This window comes from Equus caballus, chromosome 26 (assembly GCF_041296265.1).
Source record: "Equus caballus isolate H_3958 breed thoroughbred chromosome 26, TB-T2T, whole genome shotgun sequence".
NCBI lineage: Eukaryota > Metazoa > Chordata > Mammalia > Perissodactyla > Equidae > Equus > Equus caballus.
In genome coordinates this window covers 41,410,145-41,434,865 of record NC_091709.1, presented here as the reverse complement: position 1 = coordinate 41,434,865, position 24,721 = coordinate 41,410,145, and the positions used below count along the sequence as shown (strand labels likewise).

The window sequence follows — 24,721 nt, the reverse complement described above, 5'->3', positions numbered from 1 at the left end:
AAATAGTTACTTGATCTTTAATCGTTGACTAAAATGAAATGATCAATAGAGCATCAAGGCAAAAGGAAGAGGTGAGGCAGGGATTTCATCTTCTTCTTGTTTTTTTTTAAAGATTTAATTTTTCCTTTTTCTCCCCAAAGCCCCCTGGTACATAGTTGTGTATTTTAGTTGTGGGTCCTTCTTGCGGTGGCATGTGGGATGCCGTCTCAGCATGGCCTGACAGGTGGTGCCAAGTCTGCACCCAGGATCCGAACCAGGGAAACCCTGGGCCGCCGAAGTGGAACATATGATCTTAACCACTGGGCCCCTCATCTTCTTTTCTTTGATAAGAAAGGAAGCAAAACACACTTCTTTAGGCACTGATAAATACTACATCTTAACAAGTTTTTAGGACCTAGTCATCCCCAAATTATTGCAGTTACCATCACTGGAAACAGCTATTTCAAATGTTTCTCTCTGAGCTCTCTAAGGGAATATGAGCTCCCTCTCCAGCCACACACCTCTACAACACTATTACCATTCCAGAGAAATGATAAGAAACTCAAGACTATAAAATTTTCTTTATTGCAGGGGCCAGCCCTGTGGCCGAGGGGTTAAGTTCACTCGCTCCGCTTCGGCGGCCAAGGGGTTTTGCTGGTTCGAATCCAGGGCGCGGACATGGCACTGCTCGTTGAGCCACGTTGAGGCAGCGTCCCACATGCCACAACCAGAAGGACCCACAACTAAAAATACACAACCATGTCCTGGGTGGGGGCTTTGGGAGAAAAAGGAAAAATAAAAAAATATCTAAAAAATAAAAAATTTGCTTTATTGTATTTCCCATTGTTTCACAGAGTGATTCCATATATAAAAAAAGAAAGGCGATGGAGATACGTATGAAAACAAGAAACGGTTTGACAAACAGAGGTATGAATTTGTAGAACGTGAAAGTACACATTTCAAGCTGATTGGTCATAGTGTGATTGGGCAAAATGGTGACCGAGTATACACATATCAGTTAGTGTGAGATTCCCAACATGCACCAAATAATAGCTCAACCTTGAGAAGCATGAATCACTATCCTGCTAAGACAGATCCAAGCCTAAGAATACTTTAAAAACTAGAGGCGGGCAAGGACACGCATCTTGCGGCACAGGATAGCAATCAGATGCAGTGCTATATATAGCAAGAGAGCGGCGTGATGGAGACTGGTAAGCGTACCCGGCCAGGATTTACAAGTAGTGGGACTGCTTGCTTGTAAACCCTGCCTGTCCTTTGGGAGTTTGCTCTCCATAACATTCCCGTGAATTTCACGAAGCAGTCTGGTCTTTCGGAGTGGGTTCTTTTGGAATGGAGATGTCTGTTTACCAAAGCATTCTTTTGGTAACTTACAATTCCATGACACTCTACAGAAATAATTCTTCAAAAATAGATCCAAGTTGGATGTTATCCTGCTGTTTAATACTCTGTGTCAGCACACAAACACGGCTTCCTCTTGCGATTTGGAAGTTTGTTTTTGTAAAAAGTCCCTGATGCAGTCATACTTCCTGCAGTGATTTGATTTAATTTAACATCCTTAATCTTAAGATTTGATTTACAGAGGAAAGATAGTTAAATTACAGGGGATGAAAAAAATCATTCCTTTGAACTCCCCTCCAATCACCTTCTTGGAAGTTCTTTACTTTTTCTGTAATATTAAGGATATTTGCAATAGTAACAATTATTATTATTATTGCCAGGTGGTCACAGTTCTTAGCTCAGAGTCAACAACTTCTGATTTTTCTCTTTTTTTTAGGGAATAGGTATTCTACCATCAATTGTGGTAGCTCCCTTGGAGTCTAATTGTGAGTGGCTTCTATCTTTTTTAACTTGGATAATGTTGAGGGGTGAAATTGCATATCTTAAAGGAGTGGGAAGGCATGGGTACTAGATAAGATTTGGCCTTGAATGAAGATAAGATCATAGCTAAGTACCACATCATGAGGTAGGAGCTACTAAACAAAGAAAACGTGGTGATGGACTCAGAGGTTGACTCTTTCAATCTGGCTTTGCCCATCCGGTATTGGAGGAATACGAAAGCCGTTGGCCTGATTCTCGCACAGGAGGTTGGGACTCAGGGCTCCTGAACACCGTGTGGAGGAAGACTTTGAGCCCATCCTTCCAGGCCTGTCCTTGCTAGATAAGCTCAAAGAGGGTGCTGCCCCACACTGCACAGAATATATCAAAGGCCCCCTGTGTTTGGATGAAATTTGCTTTGACTAATTGGGCAAGCCAGGAAAACATCTTCTTGGAATATCCCCTTTCTCTCCAACCAGCTGTATGAAAAGCGCAGCTTCCAAAATGAAGGGACATTAACTTGTTGTTCTTCTAGAGCTGGGCATGGTTTGGGATCATGTGAATACTCTCTGTAGAGTTGTCATATTTAGAAAATAAATATACAAGACATCCAGTTAAGTTTGAAGTTTTTTTCCAATTGCCTGTGCAATTTTGTAATTTGAACAAAATGAATGTGAGACATTTAGGGCATCTTAATAAAGTCCACACAGGATGCAGGACAAAAATCGCTAAATACAAGACATGTCTTGCATACACAGCATGGTTGGCATTCCTAACTCATGTTATATTCAGACTTATATGGTGTATACTTACCTATATGGCATCTTTGGCTTTTATACTCATGTATTAATTATATCCTTTGACGTCGACAGTCAATTCTCGTAATTTTATTAGGAATTAACCACAAATCCCAATCAACACCTTTTTCTTGGTCTTCTATTTTCACACACCAGCAACATACCAATTGAAAAATAAAACTTCCTGTCCCCAATTTTTGGGCATCTAAATGTCCACAAATTACTAATTTGCATTGGTTATTTTTAACCCGCAAGATGATTTGACTTGGTAGAATGGATAGCAAAAATGAAGAGCAGTGAACCAAGCATGTGTAAAGCTGAAAGGCAACTGAGGGCAACAAAAGAACTGACAGAAGATGAAGACAAAATGCAATGGCTGAAGCTTTATTTCTGCCTCATGTTTCTTCTTCATTAAGCACTTAGTGGAAAAGCTCTGGAAAAACTTGAACTTAATCCATCGGTGTTTCTTAAAGGCTATCAAAATTGCTTCTTCTGGGAATCCGGAAGAATATGATGACACAGCCTGTTGTAATGTGAGACTGAATGACCAATTTTTTCCGACATTCCTTTCCACTGGTAGAAATCCCTTTAGGTGAAAGTCTAGTTGACCAACTATTAGCTTTTATTTTTTACACTTTTCTCACTGCCTACTTTACTCTGAAAACGTTGCTTCAGATTCCTTTTTTAAAAAGATCAAAACAATATAACATTAATAAAAATGGAGTTTACTGACAAATTGTAATGCCTAAAGAAGTTAAATAACTCTTTTATTCTTTAAAATCCCAGTTAAGTTCTAATCATACCATCTCATTGCAAATTCTCACTCTAGAGACTATAACGCTGTTCCAAAGACAATTCCCTCTGAGAGCAGAAACCACTCCTTGCTGTCCACAGGCCCAAGGATTGCTTGGCAGCTCATTTTGATTGAAAATAAACTGAAATTCACAAAGGGTAAAATGTATGCAGTTAATCAATTTAAACTGAAATGTTGAGCTTTAGACTTTCAAGCGTAAGTCTTCCCAGGGGAAGAAATTAAGTGCATCTTGGACCTCTTCAGAGTCAAATCCTGCAACCTGAGCGCACACTACAGAACTTGAGGATCAAGACTTGAAATGAGAGCATGTTTCATTTAAAAAAAATCCCATCCCAGAAAGCTATGAAAAAATAACCTGTATTCAAAACTAGTTATTTCAAATGTTTAACAGGCAGAGAAAAGTCTAGCAAGAATGAAAACCAAAACTGAAGGACTAGAAGTCTTCATTGCACCCCAAGGTCAAATGTCTGACCCTTTGACTCTAGTGACAAAACACAGAACCAAGCCCAAAGGTGAGGAGGAAGCTTCACTGAGCTACTAACATAATACCTAGGGTGTTCTTCACTCTTCTTTCCTCTTTCCTTTTCTCCAGATGATACATGAGCACTGAGCACCCAAGCCAGGAAGAAAGAATCATACTGGAGCAGAAGGGTCATTTTTTTAGCTAACTTACATCTTGATAGTATCACAATCACGGTCCATTAAAATTCAAAATTTAATTCAAAGAAAACTCAAACAAAACAGTTGTTTAAATTCACCTAAATATGCGGTCTACTCATTCACGGCATTTTTCACTTCTGACCGGTTATTTTAGATTTCTGGAGTCTCATCTCTCTGCTGTAACTTCCCCGTGAGCGGGAAGGGAATCCATGTATGCCTCCATCTCCACCCCAAAGGCAGCTCATTATGAGAATCAGTGAATGAACCTTTGCTCTGCTGTCTGGGGCCATTGGCTACTAGGTACTATGTAAATAGAATATATTTTATTACTGAAATACAACACGGCTTGCAGATTACTCTGATTTGCTGCCATTTACTTTGTGGTTTCTCAAATGGAACGCAACATTTTTGAATGGTCTCAGTGAGAAGTGTTGATGCATTGGAAATGTTTCAAAATGCAAAAGTCTTTTTGGGTCAAAAACACTCCATCGGTTTGACTACTTCTTAGTTGGATGTTGAGCAGAAATCTGTTTCAATCAGAAGACTGTCCAGATACAGTCAAATAAGTTTGCCCCTGAATCATTTGTTAGCATGCTAACAAAAGAGTATTTTGTACAAAGGAATAATAAGTAAGTGTGGCTGGAAAATGCTAGTTTCAAACCAGACGCAACTTGAGAGCTATGTATTAAATATTATGTTATAATATGATTTATTGACTTGTGCTAGTCATATTTATTTTGTGTATAGTGCAAAAGATCAGATGATGAAGTCTTCCAAATTTGGCTGAAATAGATATACTAAACGAACATACAGAAAGATTTCTCAATCTCAATCTGATGTACAAGATTGTTCAGTATACAATATAAGTATGCAAGCTTCCTAATCTTGATCACATTCAAATTAGCATTGATGTAAATACTGTGAAAAGAATTTAATAGTGCAACAGAAAAACTGTAAACATGCCTATGGCATTATTTTCCTATTGATTATACCATAATATACAGTAAAAAAAACCCACATAGTACAACTCAAAGAGCTAATATCTAACTATACTAATGTAATTTTTTGGGAGAATTAATATCTAAAACAACTAGCCATGAAATTAACAGAAGAATAAAAAAAAAACTTCCTGAATAATTAAAGGCAAAAGGCCTCTTGTGCACTGAGATTGTTTTTTAAACCTTTACAACTTTACCTCCCTTATTCGGACATTTGCATTAGATGTTCAGCCACACTTTCTGTTTAATGGAAGGACATTTGAAAATGTGGTGACACCAAGATATGACCAGTATGCTGTGATCCACATCACCATTTCACTGATAATCTGAATCCAGTTTACCTTCCCCATTTTCTCTGAGTCCCCAAATTCCCATTCTTATAGAATCAAATACACATGAGCATATTTGTCAAAGACTTGCTCTCTCTTTTATTTATTTTTCCTTTCTGTTGAGGAAGATTAGCCCTAAGCTGACATCTGTGCCAATCTTCCTTGGGTTGCCAAATGGAGCGTGCTGAACTTAACTATGACACCATGAGGCCAGCTCCAAGGACTTGCTCTCTTAATTGCAAATGGCTTTCACTGATCATTTCCACAATTATACCTGAAAATGCAGTGTGTGTGTGCACATGTGTGCATATATGTGGGCTCACACATATGTCCATGCATCTTCCTGAGTGAATATGCAAATCTGTCCTGGTTTGAATGAAATGAGAATTCACCTTTCTACCTTTAGCCAATCCTAGCCCAATTATTCTCTGCCCCCCACAGAAATGCAGGATACCAGCCCCGCAAATTCTGCCAGAAGCACAATGTTCCCTCTGTAACACTGAGTTGTATGAGATTTATTTAAATACTGAGGGCATTTTTTACATGTTACCAGAGTATCAAACTTCATTCCTGCTTCAAGGAGTCCTCTGCTCGTGAATTCCTTATCCCAAGCCCCTGGCCCCGTCCAACATTACAGACTTCAGCATCTGCGCAAATTTCTTGGATTGTTACGCAGCTCAATTTTTCTCTTGTGCAAACTATAACCAACAGGCATGTTCTTAGCATGAGTAAGACAAACGTCATTCTCAAGAGTTTTCATTTGCTCTTGGAATTTCAATGGCACTTCCTTTGTGGACAAAAGCATTTTAACAGATAAGAATGAGTGGCTCAAAGGACTATTGATCCAAAATAATAAACTGAAGAGAGAAGGACAGGTCTGGAGGCCATGTGGACAGGGGCCCCACAGAGCCCCATGGCTTCAGAAAGTTACTTTGAAAACATCGTCTGGAGCAGAGCTTTTCAAACTTTCATGTGTACACAAACCGCTTGGGGGTCTTGTTAAGAGACAGACTCTTATCCCCTAAGTCTGGGTGGGGCCTGACACTCTACATCACTAATAACCTCCTAGCCGGTACTGATGCTGCTGGTCTGTGGACCACATTTCGAATAGAAAGGGGCTACGACATTCCAACAAAAAAATTAGTGTGAACAATAGCATCAGCTCCATTTGTATGTGTTTTCACAACTGTTAATTCCTGATAGGATTAATTTCACTCCATACAAGTAAATCCACTGAAGAGAGGTGAAAATGGAATAATAACATTTTATGAGTACAGATTCCTCCTGTCCCTTCTTAGGTGTTACCAGATAGCTACCATTATATATAACATTTTCTTTGACAAGAAAAGGAGTGTGTTTTAGAGCCATGATATTAATGAATACTGAACCACATTTTAAGTCTTGACCATAGTATCTTTGATACTTGAGTTGAACAAACACCTGCTATCCTTGTATAGAAATGCCGTTCCTTTCAATGTCAGCATCAATGTCTGTCCATCCAGCAGGACATTTTTTCAATTGCTCTACACCAAGTTCTTCGAAATGTAGCCCCACTTTAGAAAATCTGAATTTTGAGAGTTTGCTTCAGACAAAGCATTTAAAAGGAAGCCTCTCAAACATGGAAATGCTTGTTTAGCCACCAGATCAAAGGAAAAGATCAAGTTTGTAGCCTGTGAGGTTTTTTGAGAGTGCATCCACACAGTTTTGCTTTCACAGCGACCTTTGCTTTTGGAGCGAGCTCAGATGTGGAAACAGCTCGCAGAGTTAAACAGCAGTGACACCACTGCCGTCAGACGTTGCTCTGCTGTAACAAAAGGGTCCTCAGTTCTCTTTCCCTCTGGTCCTCCTGCCTGTACTTCTCCTCAAGTTTCTGCTTCTCAGCATCTGCGCAATAAAAGGTGCAGTCCGGGCTCTTCCGGATCTGTTCGAACTGACTAAAGTCAGCCACATACTTTCCGGTTTTGGAGAGAGAAACCACAGGCACAAACTCAAAACCCCAGTAGATCTCTTCTGGGATGTATGATGTGCGGCTCTGGCAGACGGCGCTGGTGGATTCCACAGTGGCGTTCAGGAGGACCACCAGTTCGAACTCCTTCTCCTTCAGGTTCTGCGGTGTGAGATCTCTCAGGGGGCTCGTCTCGTCCAGCACATGGTAGAAGGTCATGGGCAAAATGAGGAAGGGGCTCTCCGAAGAAGAGTCCACGTGGAATTTGACGGTGGCTTGGTTCAGGAGGATCCTCTCCCCCTCCTTGGTGACGTGGGTCTGGAGGAGCTTCCCGGAGAGCTGGCACTGAATCAGGAGACTCTTCCTCATGTTGGCCACCTGGATCACCAAGCACAGCTTCCCGTTCTGCTTGGTGATGACAGCACAGTGGCTGAACTTGATGGTCTCTGCCCGCTTTTTGGGTCTGGCGATTTTTGCCAGGAAGGTGCCCGTGATGAAGATCTCAATCAAGGTCGTGATGACCAACTGAGCGACCAACAGGAAAATGGCATGAGGACATTCCTCCGTGATGGAGCGAACTCCATAGCCAATGGTTGTCTGGGATTCCAGGGAAAAGAGAAATGCCCCTGTGAGAGAGTCCACTTTCATGATGCAGGGGGTGTGATTTGAAATACGCTCACTGGGCTCTAAGTCCCCGTGAATAAATGCAATGGCGTAATAGATTACTCCGAACAGGAACCAGGTCATCACAAAGGTGGCTGCAAAGAGGGTGAGCTTGTACCTCCACTTCATGTCGATCACGGTCGTCCACAAGTCTTGAAGGTAGAGTAAGTAGATGCCATCCACCTTGTCGATTCTCACGTTGCTGTGTCCACTCTTGGACATGACTCGGGGCCTGTTGGTCTTGAGTCCAGCTCCAGCAGTGTGCTTCACCAGAGGAGCACTGGACATGTTGATGTGCATGGCGTCCATCGTCAGGCTCTTGGGACCACCTGAGGAAATGACGAAGAGAGATGTGCCATTACGGTCACATGTGGTGGAACGCCCAGAAATTAGAAATAGGATAATTCTGTGAAACAAGTGAGAGTATCTGGACGTACACTAGAAGGGAGAATTCTGAAGGCAAGACATCAATTTGTACTTGAGGAAGAGAGTAGGGTAGAGCAAGGAGCATAGAATTTGGAGACAAGAAAACCTGGGTTAAATGCAGACTCTCCGATTTATTTACTGTGTGAGCCTCAGCAAGCTATTTAACCTCTCTGGACCTCAGCTCACTCATCTTTAAAATTGGAATAAAGCCTACTTCTCAGGGGTTTTGTGATGGGTAAATTAGATAATGGCTATAAAGTGCCAAAACAGAGCCTCACACTAAAAAAATAATGCTAATGTTCTCTCTGTGATATTACAGTTATACGCATCCACCCCACAGGGTATTATGAATATTTATGTATATTTAACTATCATGGATTTCCAATTATAAAAAATTTAAAAATAAATTGACCTAGCATAGGGTCAGTACCAATATAACTAAAATGTACCATCAATAAGATAGTTCTTAATATAATGATGGATAATATTAATAGAAATTTTTAAAACTTAGGCAGTATTAATACAATTTTTAAAACCGTACCCTTTTACATGACATTCCCTATAACAGCAATTCATTTTTCCCCCTCATCCAATGAATAATTTAGAATCCATGACCTCTCCTAGTTCTTAATTACAATAGAAAAGACTATCAAACAACCGAAAAAAACCACAGAGTGAATAATTAAGTTTTATTAACGGCTTGATCCATATGCTGGTTATTCTTAGAAAAGTGTTATCAATATACCATGTTGGGTATGACATTTAGACGTGCCACAGAAATTCCGCTTTACTTCTTTAGAACGAAGCAGAGCCAGCATAGGAATCAATTCTAAAGAGCTAACGAACAAGTAAATAAGTAGCAGAACAGACCTCCCCAGAAGTCCAGGCTCCTACATGAAGCCCCAGGGGTCACTCTGCCCGGCACTAATGACAGGAACAAGCTGGGTGTGAGGCCACACAGCATCTTACAGTACCTGCTTGGTGACTGAGATAAATTACCCCTAACTCCCTTGAAAAAGATAATGTGAGTGATTACCGGGTTACCCCACCTGGTTGGAGTGTTTTTTGCCACCTCATTAGTGTTTTAAGGATTAAAAAATTCCCCTCTTTTAAAAAGGAACTGGTATCCTCTGGTCTGTAATTCATGCAATGATCTTCGCTGTTAGAGCAGCGTTATCTCAACAGAAGTTTAGCAAGTAATCCTCTGGGTGAACCCCTTCAAGGGAACTGAAACTGTACCCGTCAGAGGCTTTTTCATTTTCCTGTTACATTATTCAGAGTGTATCCTTTTCTGAATGCCTCTTGAGATGATTTTTTTTTTTCTTAGAAAGTCACTTTTTCATTTTCATTGCAAAGAAGGGCCATAGGTTATGCAGAATTTATTTTACTGGTTGAAGCCTATTCCTCTTATTTTGGGATTGATTTGGAAGAAAAATACAGAATATAATTGATGAGCATGGGCTCTATCAGACCATCTGCAGCATCTCTCAGTAACCAAGAGGAAAGCGACCACAACGAAAGTTTGGAAACAAAGCGCCATGCTGGTATGCTGAAATGCACAGCCAAGCCCAGAACGCCAGCCCCGCTACAGACAAACGGAGCTTCTGTACAAGTAGCTGCATGCACTTTTTTTTGGTAAAGAAACTGCTAGGGGAAAGTGCATGCCATTCAATCCACTGAAATAAAAACAGAGGCTTAAGTTTTCAAATGTGAGTGATACACCAGTGTCCTGTGGGCCCAAGCAAAGCTCCAAGCTCAGCCGTCTGCCAGATTCTGGAAAACTTGGCCCTGTTTATATGAAGGAAGTGCCATGAAGCTTCTGTTTTCACCTCTTTCAAAGGGGCAACAGGCCAAGCTTGGGATGAGCTCGATCTTTTTTCTCTTTCTGCTGAAAGCTTTTTTGCTGCATTTCTGCGTGTCTCATATCTCGTGTTAGAGATAATGAGACCCATAGCTATCAGAGGTTGGTGGTCATAAATGGGAGAAGGGGACATAGAGCCTTGGGGTGGGGAGTTTAGCATCTCTCTGTGGAAAAGAGGGTCTGGCGGACGGTGCTCAAAGGGTAAACACCTGCTCCCTCCCTCTCAACACCCTGTGCCCTCAGAACTGTTTACTACCTGGTCACTCACTCAGCAGGTCAGAAGGCGTCTTCTTCAAGGCAGGTGGGACGTCCTCGCTCCCCTTCACCCACCTGGCTACCATGGGATTCTGCTACTGCCTGAAAGAAAGAGGGACACGTGGAGTTCACAGCTGTTTACTAAGAAACTGACCCAGTGAAACTGACCCTTACTGATTTCTCCACGGGCTGGGGCCGGAGCAGTCACCTTCCAATCCCTGGCAATCTGGCACGGTGCCCGGAATTGAGTAAAGCCTCAAGGAGTGTTTTAAGAATGAAATTGAAGCCCCAACCACAGCCCTCACAGGAGAACCCACCTCTCTGAAGGGAGCTCAATGGTAGAACACCCTGGAAAGAGTGGGTTAACTCACCCCCATTGAAACCCACTCTCAACTGACCGTCAGGCAGGGAGGCAGGAAGGGGAAGTGCAGAGGAAGTAAACAGTGAGAATTGGAAGGGAAGAGTCTAGAATATTTTTACCGCCTGTGGAAATGCATTATTACTGTTGAGTCATAGAACATTCGGGTTGAAAAGATCGTCAGAACCAGGGCATTTGACACACATTTTTCAAACAAGGAGACCAGACCTGGGAGGTTGGTGACTTGTCTTCACCACAGGGATGCTTCATGGCAGAAAAAATGAGGTCCAAAGTCGTTGGAAGTTAGACCAGAGTTCTTGTCAGTACCCCGAGAATCCCTCTCAAACCTGCAAAGTTTAATGTAATCTGCTCTAAGTTCAAGAGGTTCTTTTGCATCCTACTTTTCTCATGTGCGTCCTCCTAAGCCAAATATCTATCTCCCCACGTTTGTACCTGCCTCACACGCAGAGGCACACATTCACTTCACACTTCTTTTCTGATCCACCCATTATTGTAAATAATTACTCATTTATCCTTTAAATAGTCCCAATTATTAACCTGTATAACCTCTTGTACACGGGATTCTCCCAGTGTTCACAGTATGTTTGGCAAACGACTTTGTCCCCTTCTCTATGTCAAGATCCAGCATCTCCTTCTTTGCACCCATCAATTTACAAGTATGCTTTATCATTTGCACTTCATTATATGCTCTTAATTTATACTACTTTATTTCTCAGCAGACTTCGTTCATCAAATGTACTTCACTGTTGACACACTCTCATAATTTGATGTGACTACTTTAGTTTTTTTTTCCTTGGCGATTCTGCAATTTACCTGGTTTAACTTCTAAAATGTTAAGGGATGATAAGGGTTTCCCAAAAGTTAAGGGTGGAAAGAATGATAAAATATATTCTCCTCTAATGTTCCTTCTTCTAAATCCTCAAATAAGCGATATTCCATACAAACCATTAGTAGTTTTCCTCAATCTCTAGAAATTGTATTTATCTCTCCAGTTTTCATTATCTTGTTCCAACATGTGGGGTGGAACTGTAATTCTTAGAATGGAGATAACTTTATTGAAGTTGAGACCTTGAAACTGTTGAATGGGGAGGTCAATGTTACTCTCTCGTGCTTCAAACCAATAATGTATATACATGGCGTGAAGTCATTTACTGCTTATGCTGTGTAGCATTTGCTTTATGGAGATAAAGAAAAGGAAACAAACACATTTTTGAAACAGAAGTCAACGGTAGGCACATTGGAAAAGATACTTAGCTATATGAAGAACTACACTTCCAGCATTGAGGACGAAGCAGTGAGAATGGAAAAAAATGGAAGGGGAATTCCCATCCCCATCCTCAGGGAAGAAAAAAACTCTATCAAAGAAAGGGGATCTTATAAGAATGGATGATCAAAGAAATCAACCACAGTGAGCTGGAACACGCTGTCCTGTCAGAGAGAAATCAACCTGTAAATGGCCAGAAAGCCACTGACCAATTAGAAGAAATACATATGCAAATAATAAGCAAGAGTAGAGTCAGAATAGAGCCAGAAGTGGTCCAAAGTGGGCAAGATGCAGATAAATAATAACTATGGCAAATGTAAAATGAAGATTCAGATGTTTAACAGTAATAATAAAGCTTCAGATAAATAGTAACCATAATCAACGTCATAAATAGATAACACTACATCGCTATGTACCAGCCATTCTTCTGAGTACTTTCGATGTGTGAACTTAACCTCATGCCAACCCTGCGAGGCAAGTGCCATCATTATCCCATGAGGAGGAAACTGAGGCACAGAGAGGTCAAATGACTCCCCCAAGTTCCCATCAGCTGGCATGTGGTGGTAGTGTCCCCGTGAAGCCCCTGTGCCCATGCTACTACCCTGAAAAAAGTGCTCAAGCTTTAGCTGCATCAGGACCACTTGGATGACTCGGGTTTCTGATTCAGTAGGTATGAGGCAGAGCCCAAGAATCTGCATGTCTGACAAGTTCCCGGGGGATGCCGACACTCCAGGAACGCACGCTGAGAACCACTGCACCAGGGTACACAAGCTGAATGATATCGCCAGCTTGTCCCCCTTGATGAACATCCTTATCCCCTCACTTTCCCTTCTGAATTCTAAAGTGACACTACTGCTCGCACAGGCATTGAGAACGTCTCTTTACTAATTTTTAGAAATGGCCAATCTCCGCCATCCTTATAGATGAATGCCACCTACCCTGTGGCCCAAGGCTAACTATTAATGTTTTAAAGCAGCAATATATGGCGAACATAATCAAACTATAACACACAGTTTATATTTATTATATACATGTTATATTATATAAATATTGTTATAGAACATGTAAACATTATATATTATAAAATTTATATTAGAAAACATTTACAGAAAATAGACAGATATTATAATATAGCATTTATATTATGTTAAATATATATTATAAAATAATATCAGTAATTCTAGTAGAAATATTAGCCAAAATTAAAGTACAGAGAAGTCTTTAATTCCCATAATAGACTTTCCTCCATCACTTTCACTAGCCAACCTGTGTTTACGTGATCGCTCTCTTTTTCTAATTCTCAGAAATGGGATCTTCCAGGTAACTGTCATGTGATGCTTTGTTAGGAAAAAGAAGACAGTTTAAGAATGACTTCTTTCCTCCTAATTAATACAACACTGAGACCTTCTAAAAACGTAGAGTTCTGTTGATTCAAATTTTGAAGTTTTTAATTTGCCCAACCTGGGAAAAACATCTGTGTTCCATGGTGGGCTAACAAAATATAGGCGCCTGCAGAAAAATAACTCATAAAAAAATGGGGAGGCAGCAGCACCCAGAACCCAGAGTTTCTCAACCAGGCCTCAAGTGACGTCATCCTATGTGACTTCAAATGGGGTGGGGAGGCATGGAAGGATGACACCCAAATGAAAACAGAACTTCGGATTTCCAGACTAAAATGAGGGCTTGAGGCCATCTGACTTTAACATTCTGGCAAAGCAGCTTCCTGTTTGTAAGAAAAGTTGCTTAAAAAGCTTTCTTGGACGTCAACTATTTCTGACAAAACAATTTTTTGATGATCTCCCTCTTTGCTATGAACCCAAAATATCTGGATTAAATTTCACTTTAAGGATATACAGGGTTAAATATTAAGCAGAAAAAGAAATGCTTGACAAGAATGTACTTGGGGTTCACTGAACTCAAAAGGCTTAAAATATTGAAAACAAAATCAGTGAGGCTCAGCTAGCCTCTCTCTGGATCCTGTGACTCTGGTCACACGAGCACCGGGACCTTCGGCTTTGGCCTTGTGCCACGTTCCTCCCTGCTCCTTAAAGCAGTAAAAGATTCACTTCATTGGCTGGTCTGAGTGTTCCTAATCCACTTCTGGACCCCAGGAATGTCAGCTGAGGACACGGATGGCTTTGCCCAGGTGGCCTCATAAATGCACATGTTCATTGAAAAAGAACACGGTGGACAAAGTTAACTCTCAGAAGATGCCAAAGGGTGGCTGTTTGGTTCTTCTCTGCTAGAGAAATTACTCTTTCCTTCTGCAAACCCGTTTATTTTTTCCTCAGGCCATTGAGGAAGGACAACTTCCTGGAGGCTGTGGGATTGGTCTTTCTTCTCCATGAGAAGCATAAGGATCTGAAGGGACGCACTAGTTGAGATTATGGCAGATTCATAAGTTAGCTTCCTCTGTCTTGATGACCTATGTTTTGAAGATACAAATTTGGAAGCTGATTGGTAGAGCTGTGGCAATTTTTGGTTGTTGTGGTTGATTGTTTATTACTCCCAGTTCTTTGCTATCCCTCTCTGCTGGGTCCATCTGTGGAAAATCCTTCCCTGGGGTCGTCCCTGTTGGGGAATGTGCTTTCACCCTTTTGGGTCTGATGTGGGCGTATGATTTGCCGATGGAATGTGAACTGCAGTGACTCATGCCACACCTGAACAGAAGCGTGAGACTCATGGCGCGATCTTGTGTGAGTCTCAGATTGGTTGTTCCTTCTTCTGGGGATTGGAAAGAGGGACACAATTGGAGCTGAGCTACAGCTGAACCAAAGCCAACTCGTAACATGGATGGGAAAAAACTCTTATTGCCGTAAGCCTCTGAATACTTGGAGTTGTTTGTTACTGAGGCAAAACCTAGTGAAAGCCTGACCACAGAGACACCCCCTACTACACACTTTTGTATTTTAGGATTACACGCCTGACCTAAAAGGTAGTGCACTTAAAGGAAACGTGTAAAGTCCTGAAATATCCCTAATGTAAACTCTGAATGTTGCTCTGTGACTACACACTGAATAGAAAAGGAAATCCAAATCCAAGAAGGTTCCAATAGGAAGAAAGATTTGCCTGACCTGTAAAGACAACACAGAAAAGGTGAATAGTTCTTCTCATTAAATTACTTCTAAATCAATATTTAAATTTATCATGACAAGACAACTTTTCAGGGCAAGATATAAGGGCCTCAGATACTATCGCTGTACTATTCATTGGAGCGAGAAGCCCTTAGTTAGGGATCTGGTAGCCTCATGATGTGTGATGACAGACACCAGGGGCATCCCTGGGCACCATTATCATTATATCATTGATAGCTTTCATTTGGAAAGGGGGGACTTAAAAGGGACATTTCATTTCAAATTCGAAGCAATTACAGACAGTATTTTATTTATTCCTTCTCCCTATCTTGTGAAGAAAGTATTGTCTCGATTTTCTAAATGGAGAAACTAAGCTTAGAGTGGTTATATAATTCACACGTGTTCACAAAGTTCATACACGGAGGACGTCATTGACAAACCTGAGCTGTCTCCACAGCCATCCTCCTGTCTAACCACCGTGCACCTCTGACATCAAAAGTAGCTCACAGAGAGATCTCTTCTCATGATGCAGTGCGATGCAGCATAAAATCAGTTCCTGCTCATTACATGTTAGTACCCATCATAGAATAAATAGTTATAATTGATTTACTGTTTATCCTGGTCCAGACCTTATATCAGGTGCCATATATTAATTTAATTCTCACATAGATTCTGTAAAACGTACTACTATTATTTCTATATTCCAGGTAAGGAAACTGTGATACAGCACAAGGTCTGTTGGAGTCTGTGGTCCACGCTTCGCATCTCTATAACACTAGTTCTTGAACTTCAGTGAGCATCAGAATCATCTGGAGGTCTTGAAATTCGCATGCCTGGGCCCCATCCAAGGGTTTCTGATTCAGTAGGTCTAGAGTGGAGCCTGAGAATCTGCATTTCTAATAAGTTCCCAGGTCATGCTGACACTGCTAGTCTTGAGGCCACACTTTGAGAACACTATCTACACTATTCACCACTTAGTGAGTTATGTAGAATACCTGGGAAAATCACAAGCACATAAATCGAGTATCTAAAAGTTCAGTCTCCTTATTTTCAAACAAAGGAATGGGCCTTTTGGTGTGTGAAGGAAGAGGAAGCCAATGGGGTTCCATATATAAATATGGCAGCTGTCTGCAGAGTTTTCAGTTAGATAGAAGGACTGTCCTAAGGGATAGAAGTTCAGGTATAATGTCTTGGGGGAAAAATTGAGAATTTCTGGGAAAAGGAAAGCAATCAGTTAAAAATTGCTTTGAGATCTCTTCCTTGGATAATGGGTATCATCTTAGAGTAACTTTCAGGGTTTGCTGGGTAAGAACGCCAGAGGCCTGAGGAGAGATCCTGGATTCTGGGGCAAGAGAGCTAAAGTTGGAGGGTCTTAGGGGTCCCCTAGCTCAGCCTTCCCCTAAGTGTGTGGTACAGGCATTCCACAGATAAAGGGTCTTTTGGTCAGATAATTTGGGGAAGCTTTTCCTACTGACCCTCCAAACACTCCACAGCCTGCACCCATTGGAGATTCACAGTGTACATTTGTATATTACAGGGTCTGAGAAGTCCCACAGCAAAGAAACCTGCTTAACTCTATATATCTGGTGTTTATCTGGCATTTGGGGACACTTTGAGGAGTGCCAATCTGGAATAAACTCTGCACTTTACATCTGGGAAAAAGAGGATCAAAAAGGTGGAGTGAGCGGTCGGCCTGGTGGCACAGCGGTTAAGTGCGCATGTTCCGCTTCGGCGGCCCGGGGTCCACCAGTTTGGAACCCGGGTGTGGACATGGCATTGCTCATCAAGCCATGCTGTGGCAGGCGTCCCACATATAAAGCAGAAGAAGATGGGCACGGATGTTAGCTCAGGGCAAGTCTTCCTCAGCAAAAAGAGGGGGATTGGCAGATGTTAGCTCAGGGCTGATCTTCCTCAAAACACAACAAAACAAAAAAGATGGAGTGATGGGGCGGGGTTAGGGCTGGAAGAAAGGCTTTATGATCCTTAGTCCATTTGATGGGCAGGTATCTCTCTGTTGTCATGAAATTTCTTGAGATGAGCTATCCATCTCACTGGATACTGAAGACAGGGTAGCGTAGAAGAGGAAGAACCATCCCCCCCCCCCCCCCCCCCCCCCCCCCCCCGCCACACACACAACTACAGCGTCAGCATCACTTGGGTGTTCATTAGAAATACCAATATTCTGGTCCCACAACTGAGCTGTTGAATCAGAATTTCTGTGGGTGCTACCCAGTAACCTATGTCTTACAAAGCACTCACTTCCCAAAGGACTATGTGTCTAGAGTTTGTCAGTGATGGTTGGAGAACTGGCAAGGTCGTTCTTTCATCCCAATGCACATTAGAAAAGCAACAAGTTCTCCTTCAAAGACAAGTCCCACATTTTGCATTGCATGTGAGCATCTAATGATCCAATTTGCCTCTGCGGTCAAATATTTAGCCTTTTTCCTATGCTTCCATTCCATTATTATTGTTTCGAATTCCATAAGTACAAAAAAATCCCTTTCCATCTCTAAATGCGGTTTGCATAGTTATAGCCTTCGCTCCTCAATGCAGATCTTTTTAATTTTTTTCTTTCCGTAGAACGCCAACCTTCCTCTACTCGGCAAAGACAAGTTTAAACAGATACTAGGTTCAACAGGAGACTCATTTCCCATTTTCCATGGCAAAGAATCTGAACACTGGAATAAGTCAGAGGTATCATTTGCTGAATATTTTTGTAAAGACAGTTTAATTTCAGGCCTTTTATTTGCGAGAGAGCCGGCTAACCCAAATAAAACATTATACATCTGTCTGTTGTTACGAGTGACCAACTTCAGCTGAACATTATTACTTAATAACAGCTAACTTTCCTATAGACTAAGAATGTGCAACAGCTAAGGAGCAAATGGAAATTTCCTTCGGTTTACCACCCGTGGTTTCTTCGTGCTCCAACATGTGAAGAACTTGGGTAATAAGCATATTCTCCCCTCTAATCACAGCGTGGCTTGGACATGCATTGTTGTGAGATGACTGGCAAAACAGGAAAATTTATGTCTGAGGGGAGAAAAAACCAAGGCGAATCGTATTGCTTGAGCCTCCCTAATGCACTTCTCCAAATTTTCTCTTTGGGAAGAGATTTCTTGAACGAGCTCATGGAATCTCACTCACTCTTCTTGTCTGGATTAGTTCAAATGTAACCAGAGAAGATGGCTCGAAACAGTGCCAGGTAGATAAGGAGATGGAAATAGAGAGCGTTTGGGTCTGTCTGCCTGGAGCCTGGAATAAGTCAGAATGGAAGGCATCTGTTTTTTGCAGACAGTACTTGCAGAAAAACAAATTTTTTAGTGTATTCTATTTAATGAAACTTCGCACTGGGCATAGTCAGAGCATTAGAAGAGGAAGAGAAAAACGGAGAGCAAGCGACGATGTTCATTTTCTCTAACCTCCATCTCTGCCCTTGAAAATTGCTGGAGACTAGGTCATTGCATTTTTACAATGCATCTTTATGTAATTTGCAACATTTCAAATTGATTTTCCCCTAAATAAATCCCTCACTAAGACTTTGAATTCACTGCCTTTAACCACTCCCGTCTATCTTTCTTTTTCTGACATTTATAACATTGTTTACTATGATAAAGACATGGAAATATAGAAACAGTATCACATTATAAATAAATGTATCAATTTCACTCTGGCTTGTTTTTCTGGCTTCATGCTGATGACTTTTTGTTCTGTTTAAAATAAATTTGGAATTGTTGGTCTCTATCAATTGATGATTAATGGACTTTGGTGTGAGATTCACCTGGATTTGAGGGTGGAATTCTTCTTGGTGATTCCTATGCTCATAGTTATCATGATTTGAATCTCATCCCAGACAGAGGAAATTATGACTTGCTTGGTTTGGAACCAAGTTAATGGATGTGTGTCAAGAGTGTCAAAAGGTTTTAAACTCAGTGTCACTGTCAGTCTGAATCTTGACCACATTTCTCTAATGGAGAAACTGGGTATCATAGGATGTCAGGGGAACACAATTAATACCAAAATTCTTGGATTGTGGTCACTTTACTTAAGGACTGGTAATATTTCTGAGTTGTCTGCTTGTCCCAAAGTTGAAAACATAGACGCTTGTAATCACTGAGTCATAACAAGAAAATTTCAATCTTCAAAATACCTTCACATTCAATCAAAGTTTGAGACCTTGGGCAGTTAACGATTCTCCATCACTGAATAGTGTAAGAAAACAGGTTCTAACAATCTGTAATTAATTAGCTGGAGGGTCTTAGCCCAATTTTGCTGTTTTTAGGGTTTCCAGGTAAAATACAAGATGCTCAGTTGAAAGTGAATTTCAGATGGACAACAAATAATTTTTTAGTGTAAGTATGTCTCATGAAATATTTGATGTATATACTAAAAAAATATTTATCTGAAATCCATATATGTGTATTATATAGATAAATTACAAAGGAATTCTACATTTTTTGCTTTTGAGGAAGATTAGCCCTTGAGCTAATACCTGCTGCCAATCCTCCTCTTTTTGCTGAGGAAGACTGGCCCTGAGCTAACATCTGTGCCCATCTTCCTCTACTTGATATGTGGGATGCCTACCACAGCACGGCGTGCCAAGTGGTGCCATGTCTGCACCCAGGATCTGAACCGGCGAACACCGGGCCACCGAGAAGCGGAACATGCAAACTTAACCGCTGCGCCACCGGGCCGGCCCTGGAATTCTACATTTTTATTTGCTAAATCCGGCATCCGTAGGGAAGAGCAAATTTATGCTCAAGAGTAGCTCAGAAGGTCGAAAGACTTAAAGACAAGTTTTAATGTACACACAGCATTCTTAGAAGAACAGCAACCCAGATTTTCCCAGCACCAGGAACCCCGAACATAAATGTCATCCTTGTGAGATGAGAGCACAGCCTTCTCGTGAATGGTACACTAGACGTCCAGGATGCTAGTCTCATCTTTAATATTTTCGCTTAGGGGTTCTTAACCATGTTGTGTCATGATCTTTTTTGGCAGACTCCTGAGGCCTCTGACTACCTTCTCAGGACATGTTTAAATAGATAAAAATCAAATAAGTATGATTACAAAAGACACCCGTGATATGAAACTGTACTTATTGAAATATTTTAAACCAAAATTGTGCTTCTTTTTCAAGCATCAATTAACAAGAGCTAGCATTTTGAAGGTGTGGTGAGCAGAAATGTGATTTCAAGATCTCTGAACAACTACAATGTCATGTTGAAATGCTCCTGATTTCTACCATGACAAAGTCACAGTCACAGCTACCATGATGGTGGTGTGCCATACATTCATAGTAAACAAAGTGTAAATTTTAGTTAGAGGAGACAGAGAATGAACTGTTTTTATTTTTTCCCCCATCCTAGGTCATCGGTCCTCCTGAATTCTCCCCATAATCTCTCCAGGCAATCTGGCCCTGGGTTTAAACCCTGCCGTCAATGAGGCTTCGATATAAACCTGGTGAATCCTTCTTGGTTGATTTCCCCATAGACAGTTTCTTGACATTTTTAACAATTAGCCTTTTAGATACTGTTTCTTCTAGAAGAATGGCTGACACTTAACCATTAGAATCACAGTTAATCCTCTTTCCAGTAGGACCTTACCACCGACACTAGCGTGAACAGGGACCACGACATTGGTGCTCACGTAACTGGAACCATGCCAATGGGGAGACCTGCCAACACCCCTGCTCTGGACATAATAGTCCCGTTTCTTCTCACATGGTAACAGAGGAGGAAATACAGCTTAGAATCATACGCAATTCTCTGTGTTCATGGGCTTCCATGTCCCGTTTCTCCGAATTGTGAAGCTGGATTCTTACAGTCAGTGTCTTATTCAGTCGCATAGCACTTTATATTACCATGGTTTCATCATAACTCTTACCAGGAAAAAAGAAAGCTTACTCATCTACGGGACAGTAGTTCAGACAATACTCCCCTTCATAAATCCTCCAGCGGCCTCCGCCGCTGACAGCAGAAATCCTGAACACCTTTGCAAAGCAGAACTCCCGTCAGCTCTGGCTCTCACTCCCTCAGCTGTGTTCCCTGGAGGACGGAACCTGGGTTTGTACTTACCGTCGATGTCCTCGTGGCTGGGAGCCCTCAGTTCCTTCCACAAGCGTCTCCTTTCTCTCCCCTTCTCAGTTAACTCCCACCTGTCCTTCAAAAGTCAGGTTGAATATTACCCTCTCTGTACTTAAAAAAAATTAAACATTTCTTCGGAGGCAGGGGAGTGCAAAGGTTAAAAGTACGGAGTCTTTCTTCTGTGGATAGGAGCTGTGTGACTCTCGTCAACCTACTTAATCCAGCTGAGACACAGTTTCCCCAGCTGCCGACTAGCAGGAATAATAATTCCCATGCCCGCTGGGGTTGTGTGAGGTTAAATATATAACGTCAGCAGACTCTGCCTGCTCATCCTCATTATTGTATAAGAACTAGCTACTATCATTATATGTTTACAATAAACAAAGCACTCGAACTATGATTTAGTGAAAGGAAGTCGCGTTTACCACAGATGACAGCACAGTTAACAGTCTGATCGTGGAAAGTGCTTATAAATCAGTAAGAACCCTTGTACACTCAACCAGCAACACTTATAAATATACAATTCAAAAAATTAAAAAGGTGGAAAAATCTTAAAGACATCTCAACAACATTTATTCATTCATTTCTACGCCAAGAGTTTCTCGACCACCTGCTCCGTGCTAAGCCATGTTCCGGGTGCTGGAGCTCCAGCAGCGAATAAAACTGACTTGGTGTTTGCACTCATGTAGTTTGCAACAGAGCAAGAAAGGGAGGGATTAAATAAATCATTAGACAAGTTACTTAAGGACACTTGTGGGGAGAACTGGAGGGAAAGTCAAGGATGGAACATGGTGCGGGTAATATGTCCTAGTCTGGGGTTCCAGGAAGGCTTCCTGGGGGAGGTGCCATTAAGATGGAGACGTGAAGAACAAGGAGCATGTGGCAGGTAAGGGAGCAGGCAAGGAGAGAGATGAGTGCTCTGGGCACAGAGACATGTGGCATTTACAAAGGCCCCAGGTGATACGAAGCTTGCATCTTCTAGGAAGTGGAGAAGGGTATTGCGTAGGGGGTCAGGCAGGAGCGTAGGGCAGAGCCACACCATGAATGGCTCTGCGGGCTCCTTGAGGATCGTTGCCTTCCTCCTATGAGAATGAGAACCATCTCAGGGTTTCAATCGAGGAAGAGACAGGATCCGACTTGCTTTTTAAAGTCATCATTTTGGACACAACATGGAGAATGAATTGGAAAGAGACAAGCATCGATGCTGAAAGTCTGGTTAATCAGTACTTTCAGTGATCCAAGCTAAAAATGCTGATGCATGAACAAAGACAGTGCCAGGGGATGGAGAGAAGGGAAGGGCTCTGAGTTACACGTCCAGAGAGAGTCAAGAGGTATCTCTAATAGGCAGATGGCGGGGCAAGGATGCAGAGGCGGAGGAGGCCCCAAAGATACTCCTGACTTCCTGGCATGCAAATGATGCGGATAGGATGGGCTATATTTTACTGATTCAGAGGACACTGGATCGTCCTCTGTAATTTGAAAATCATTCATATGTTATTGGATGCCCACATTGTTCAAACGTTTTGATATTCTATCAGTGGGGAGCTCCCTCTGGGACATAATCTCAACACAGACAGAGGATCCAGTGGTGGGGGTGGGGTGCTGGGTATAGGTTTGAGGGGGTGCCCTGGGGCTGCACGGGACATACTTAAGAAGAGATAAGAACTGGGGTCTGTGCTCATGGGCCCAATGTCAACAGGGAGGGCTGGGCAGGAGGCACGCTTTTGATGTTTGAGTCTCCAGATGGAATTTGATACATGTAAGTGGATGAGATTCTCCCAGATGCAGAGTGTGGGAGAAGCAGCCCCAGACTGAGCCTCAGGCAGGCAGAGGAGGAGGTCCTGGCAAATGAGACCAAGAAGGAGCCACTGGTCCAAGAAACACAGCTTTTCACTGATCAAATCACCAAAGATTTTAAGGGACATATCAACATTCCGTAGGGACAAAAATGCGGAGACGAACAGCTTCATAGATGGTTTCTGATGGAATAATTTGGCATAGCTTTTTTGGGGGGCCATTTGACAATGTATACCCAAAGTTTAAAACTACTTATTTATACTCTTTGACCTAGTAAATTTACATCTAAGAATTAATTAGAAATGTGCATCAGGATTATGCACGAGTGTTCTCTACATTAGTTATAATATTAAAAATTTCAAAACAGCCTGGATCACCAATAACATAGATATGATTTTAAATTTACAAAATATTTATAAGCTGAAATGCTACATAGTCTTTAAAAACCACAGCAAAATGCTAAACATGTTAAATAAAAAAAAGAGCTTTTGATAAAGCTCAATATACAGTGTACATGCTCTGTTTTTCTTTCCCTAGGTGAAATTACAACGAAATGCCTCTAAAATGTTAACAGCAATTATCTCTTCAAAGGAAAACAAAATTAGGAAGGCTTTTCAACCAGACTTTCCATTTTTATGCAGTTAATCTGAAAATTCAATTTCCCTAGCACAGACCATTCCCAAACATTCCAGATTTTACTGTAAACGAGAAGTACTTACTGTGCTCCACTGAGAAACTTTCCACACGCCGCCGTGGCCAAACCGTATGAAATAATTTATTCTCAGAGCGTTTCGGTTGTACGAATCCAAGAAGCTAGTGTTCAGTAAGTGTTCGGGGTTATTATTTCATGTCAACTTCAGGCTGCATTTAATTGACTGAGGGAAAAAAGTTTGCACTTCACCCAAGAGGATTGCTGACCTAGCAGGTTTCCTGCCCGATGCCTCTGCTCAGGCAGGTCCCTTCACCCCAAATTCTTCTCTGTCCTGTGTTTGGCAAACTCCTACCCACCCTCAAGGCCTGGTTCAAACGTCACCTCCTCCAGCTTCCAGGGAGTGTTCATCTTGCTCCTCTCTTCTGCCTTTTGCAAGCTGTCCACACCTCATGGTACCACTTACGTGCTGCTGTCACTATGTTTGGAAGCTTGGCTTTCTCCTTAAACTGGGCTCTGTGGGGGGGGTGCTCAATTCATCTTTTAACCCTAATGCCGAAATGAGGTCTGTCCCATGGCAGGGACTTAATGTTGGAGGGAGGAGCGGGGTGGGCGGAGTGCCACTCAAAGGAACTGACAGCCATCCAGATTTAGTAACCAATGTAGCTCATTTAAAGATATGGGATGTGATGCTCTAGGTCAGAGGGGACGCCAGTCCAAAGCTAGGCATGTTGGAAGGAAGAGGGGGCCAAAAACATCACTGACTTGAATGACCGAACTAGAAATAAAGGTTTAGACTGCCTACTTTGATTCCTGGCACCAAGACTATCCAATAACAACCTACATTGAAGAGAAAATGAGTCCTAATATTTCTCAAGCTGATGAAATTAATAAGCACTACAGGCATAA

The 24,721-nt window shown here is 41.7% G+C and overlaps 1 protein-coding gene across 14 annotated transcripts in view; it reads right to left on the bottom strand.

The window, feature by feature from the left end:
* Nucleotides 1–4,778: 4,778 nt before the first annotated feature.
* KCNJ15 (potassium inwardly rectifying channel subfamily J member 15) overlaps nucleotides 4,779–24,721 on the bottom strand; it is a 45,318-nt gene continuing 25,375 nt past the window's right edge. For 4 of the 14 annotated variants that reach the window (XM_014736377.3, XM_070252683.1, XM_023630152.2 and 1 more), the window contains 2 exons: nucleotides 10,565–10,665; nucleotides 4,779–8,350 (listed from right to left, as the gene is read on the bottom strand). In XM_014736377.3, the coding sequence (XP_014591863.1) occupies nucleotides 7,203–8,330 (1,128 nt within the window). In that variant the 5' untranslated portion in view covers nucleotides 8,331–8,350; nucleotides 10,565–10,665 and the 3' untranslated portion in view covers nucleotides 4,779–7,202. Of the gene's footprint in view, nucleotides 8,351–10,564; nucleotides 10,666–11,149; nucleotides 11,269–21,357; nucleotides 21,645–23,882; nucleotides 24,374–24,721 lie in introns of those variants that run through there. The other 10 variants (XM_070252677.1, XM_070252678.1, XM_070252685.1 and 7 more) reach the window with 9 other exon arrangements.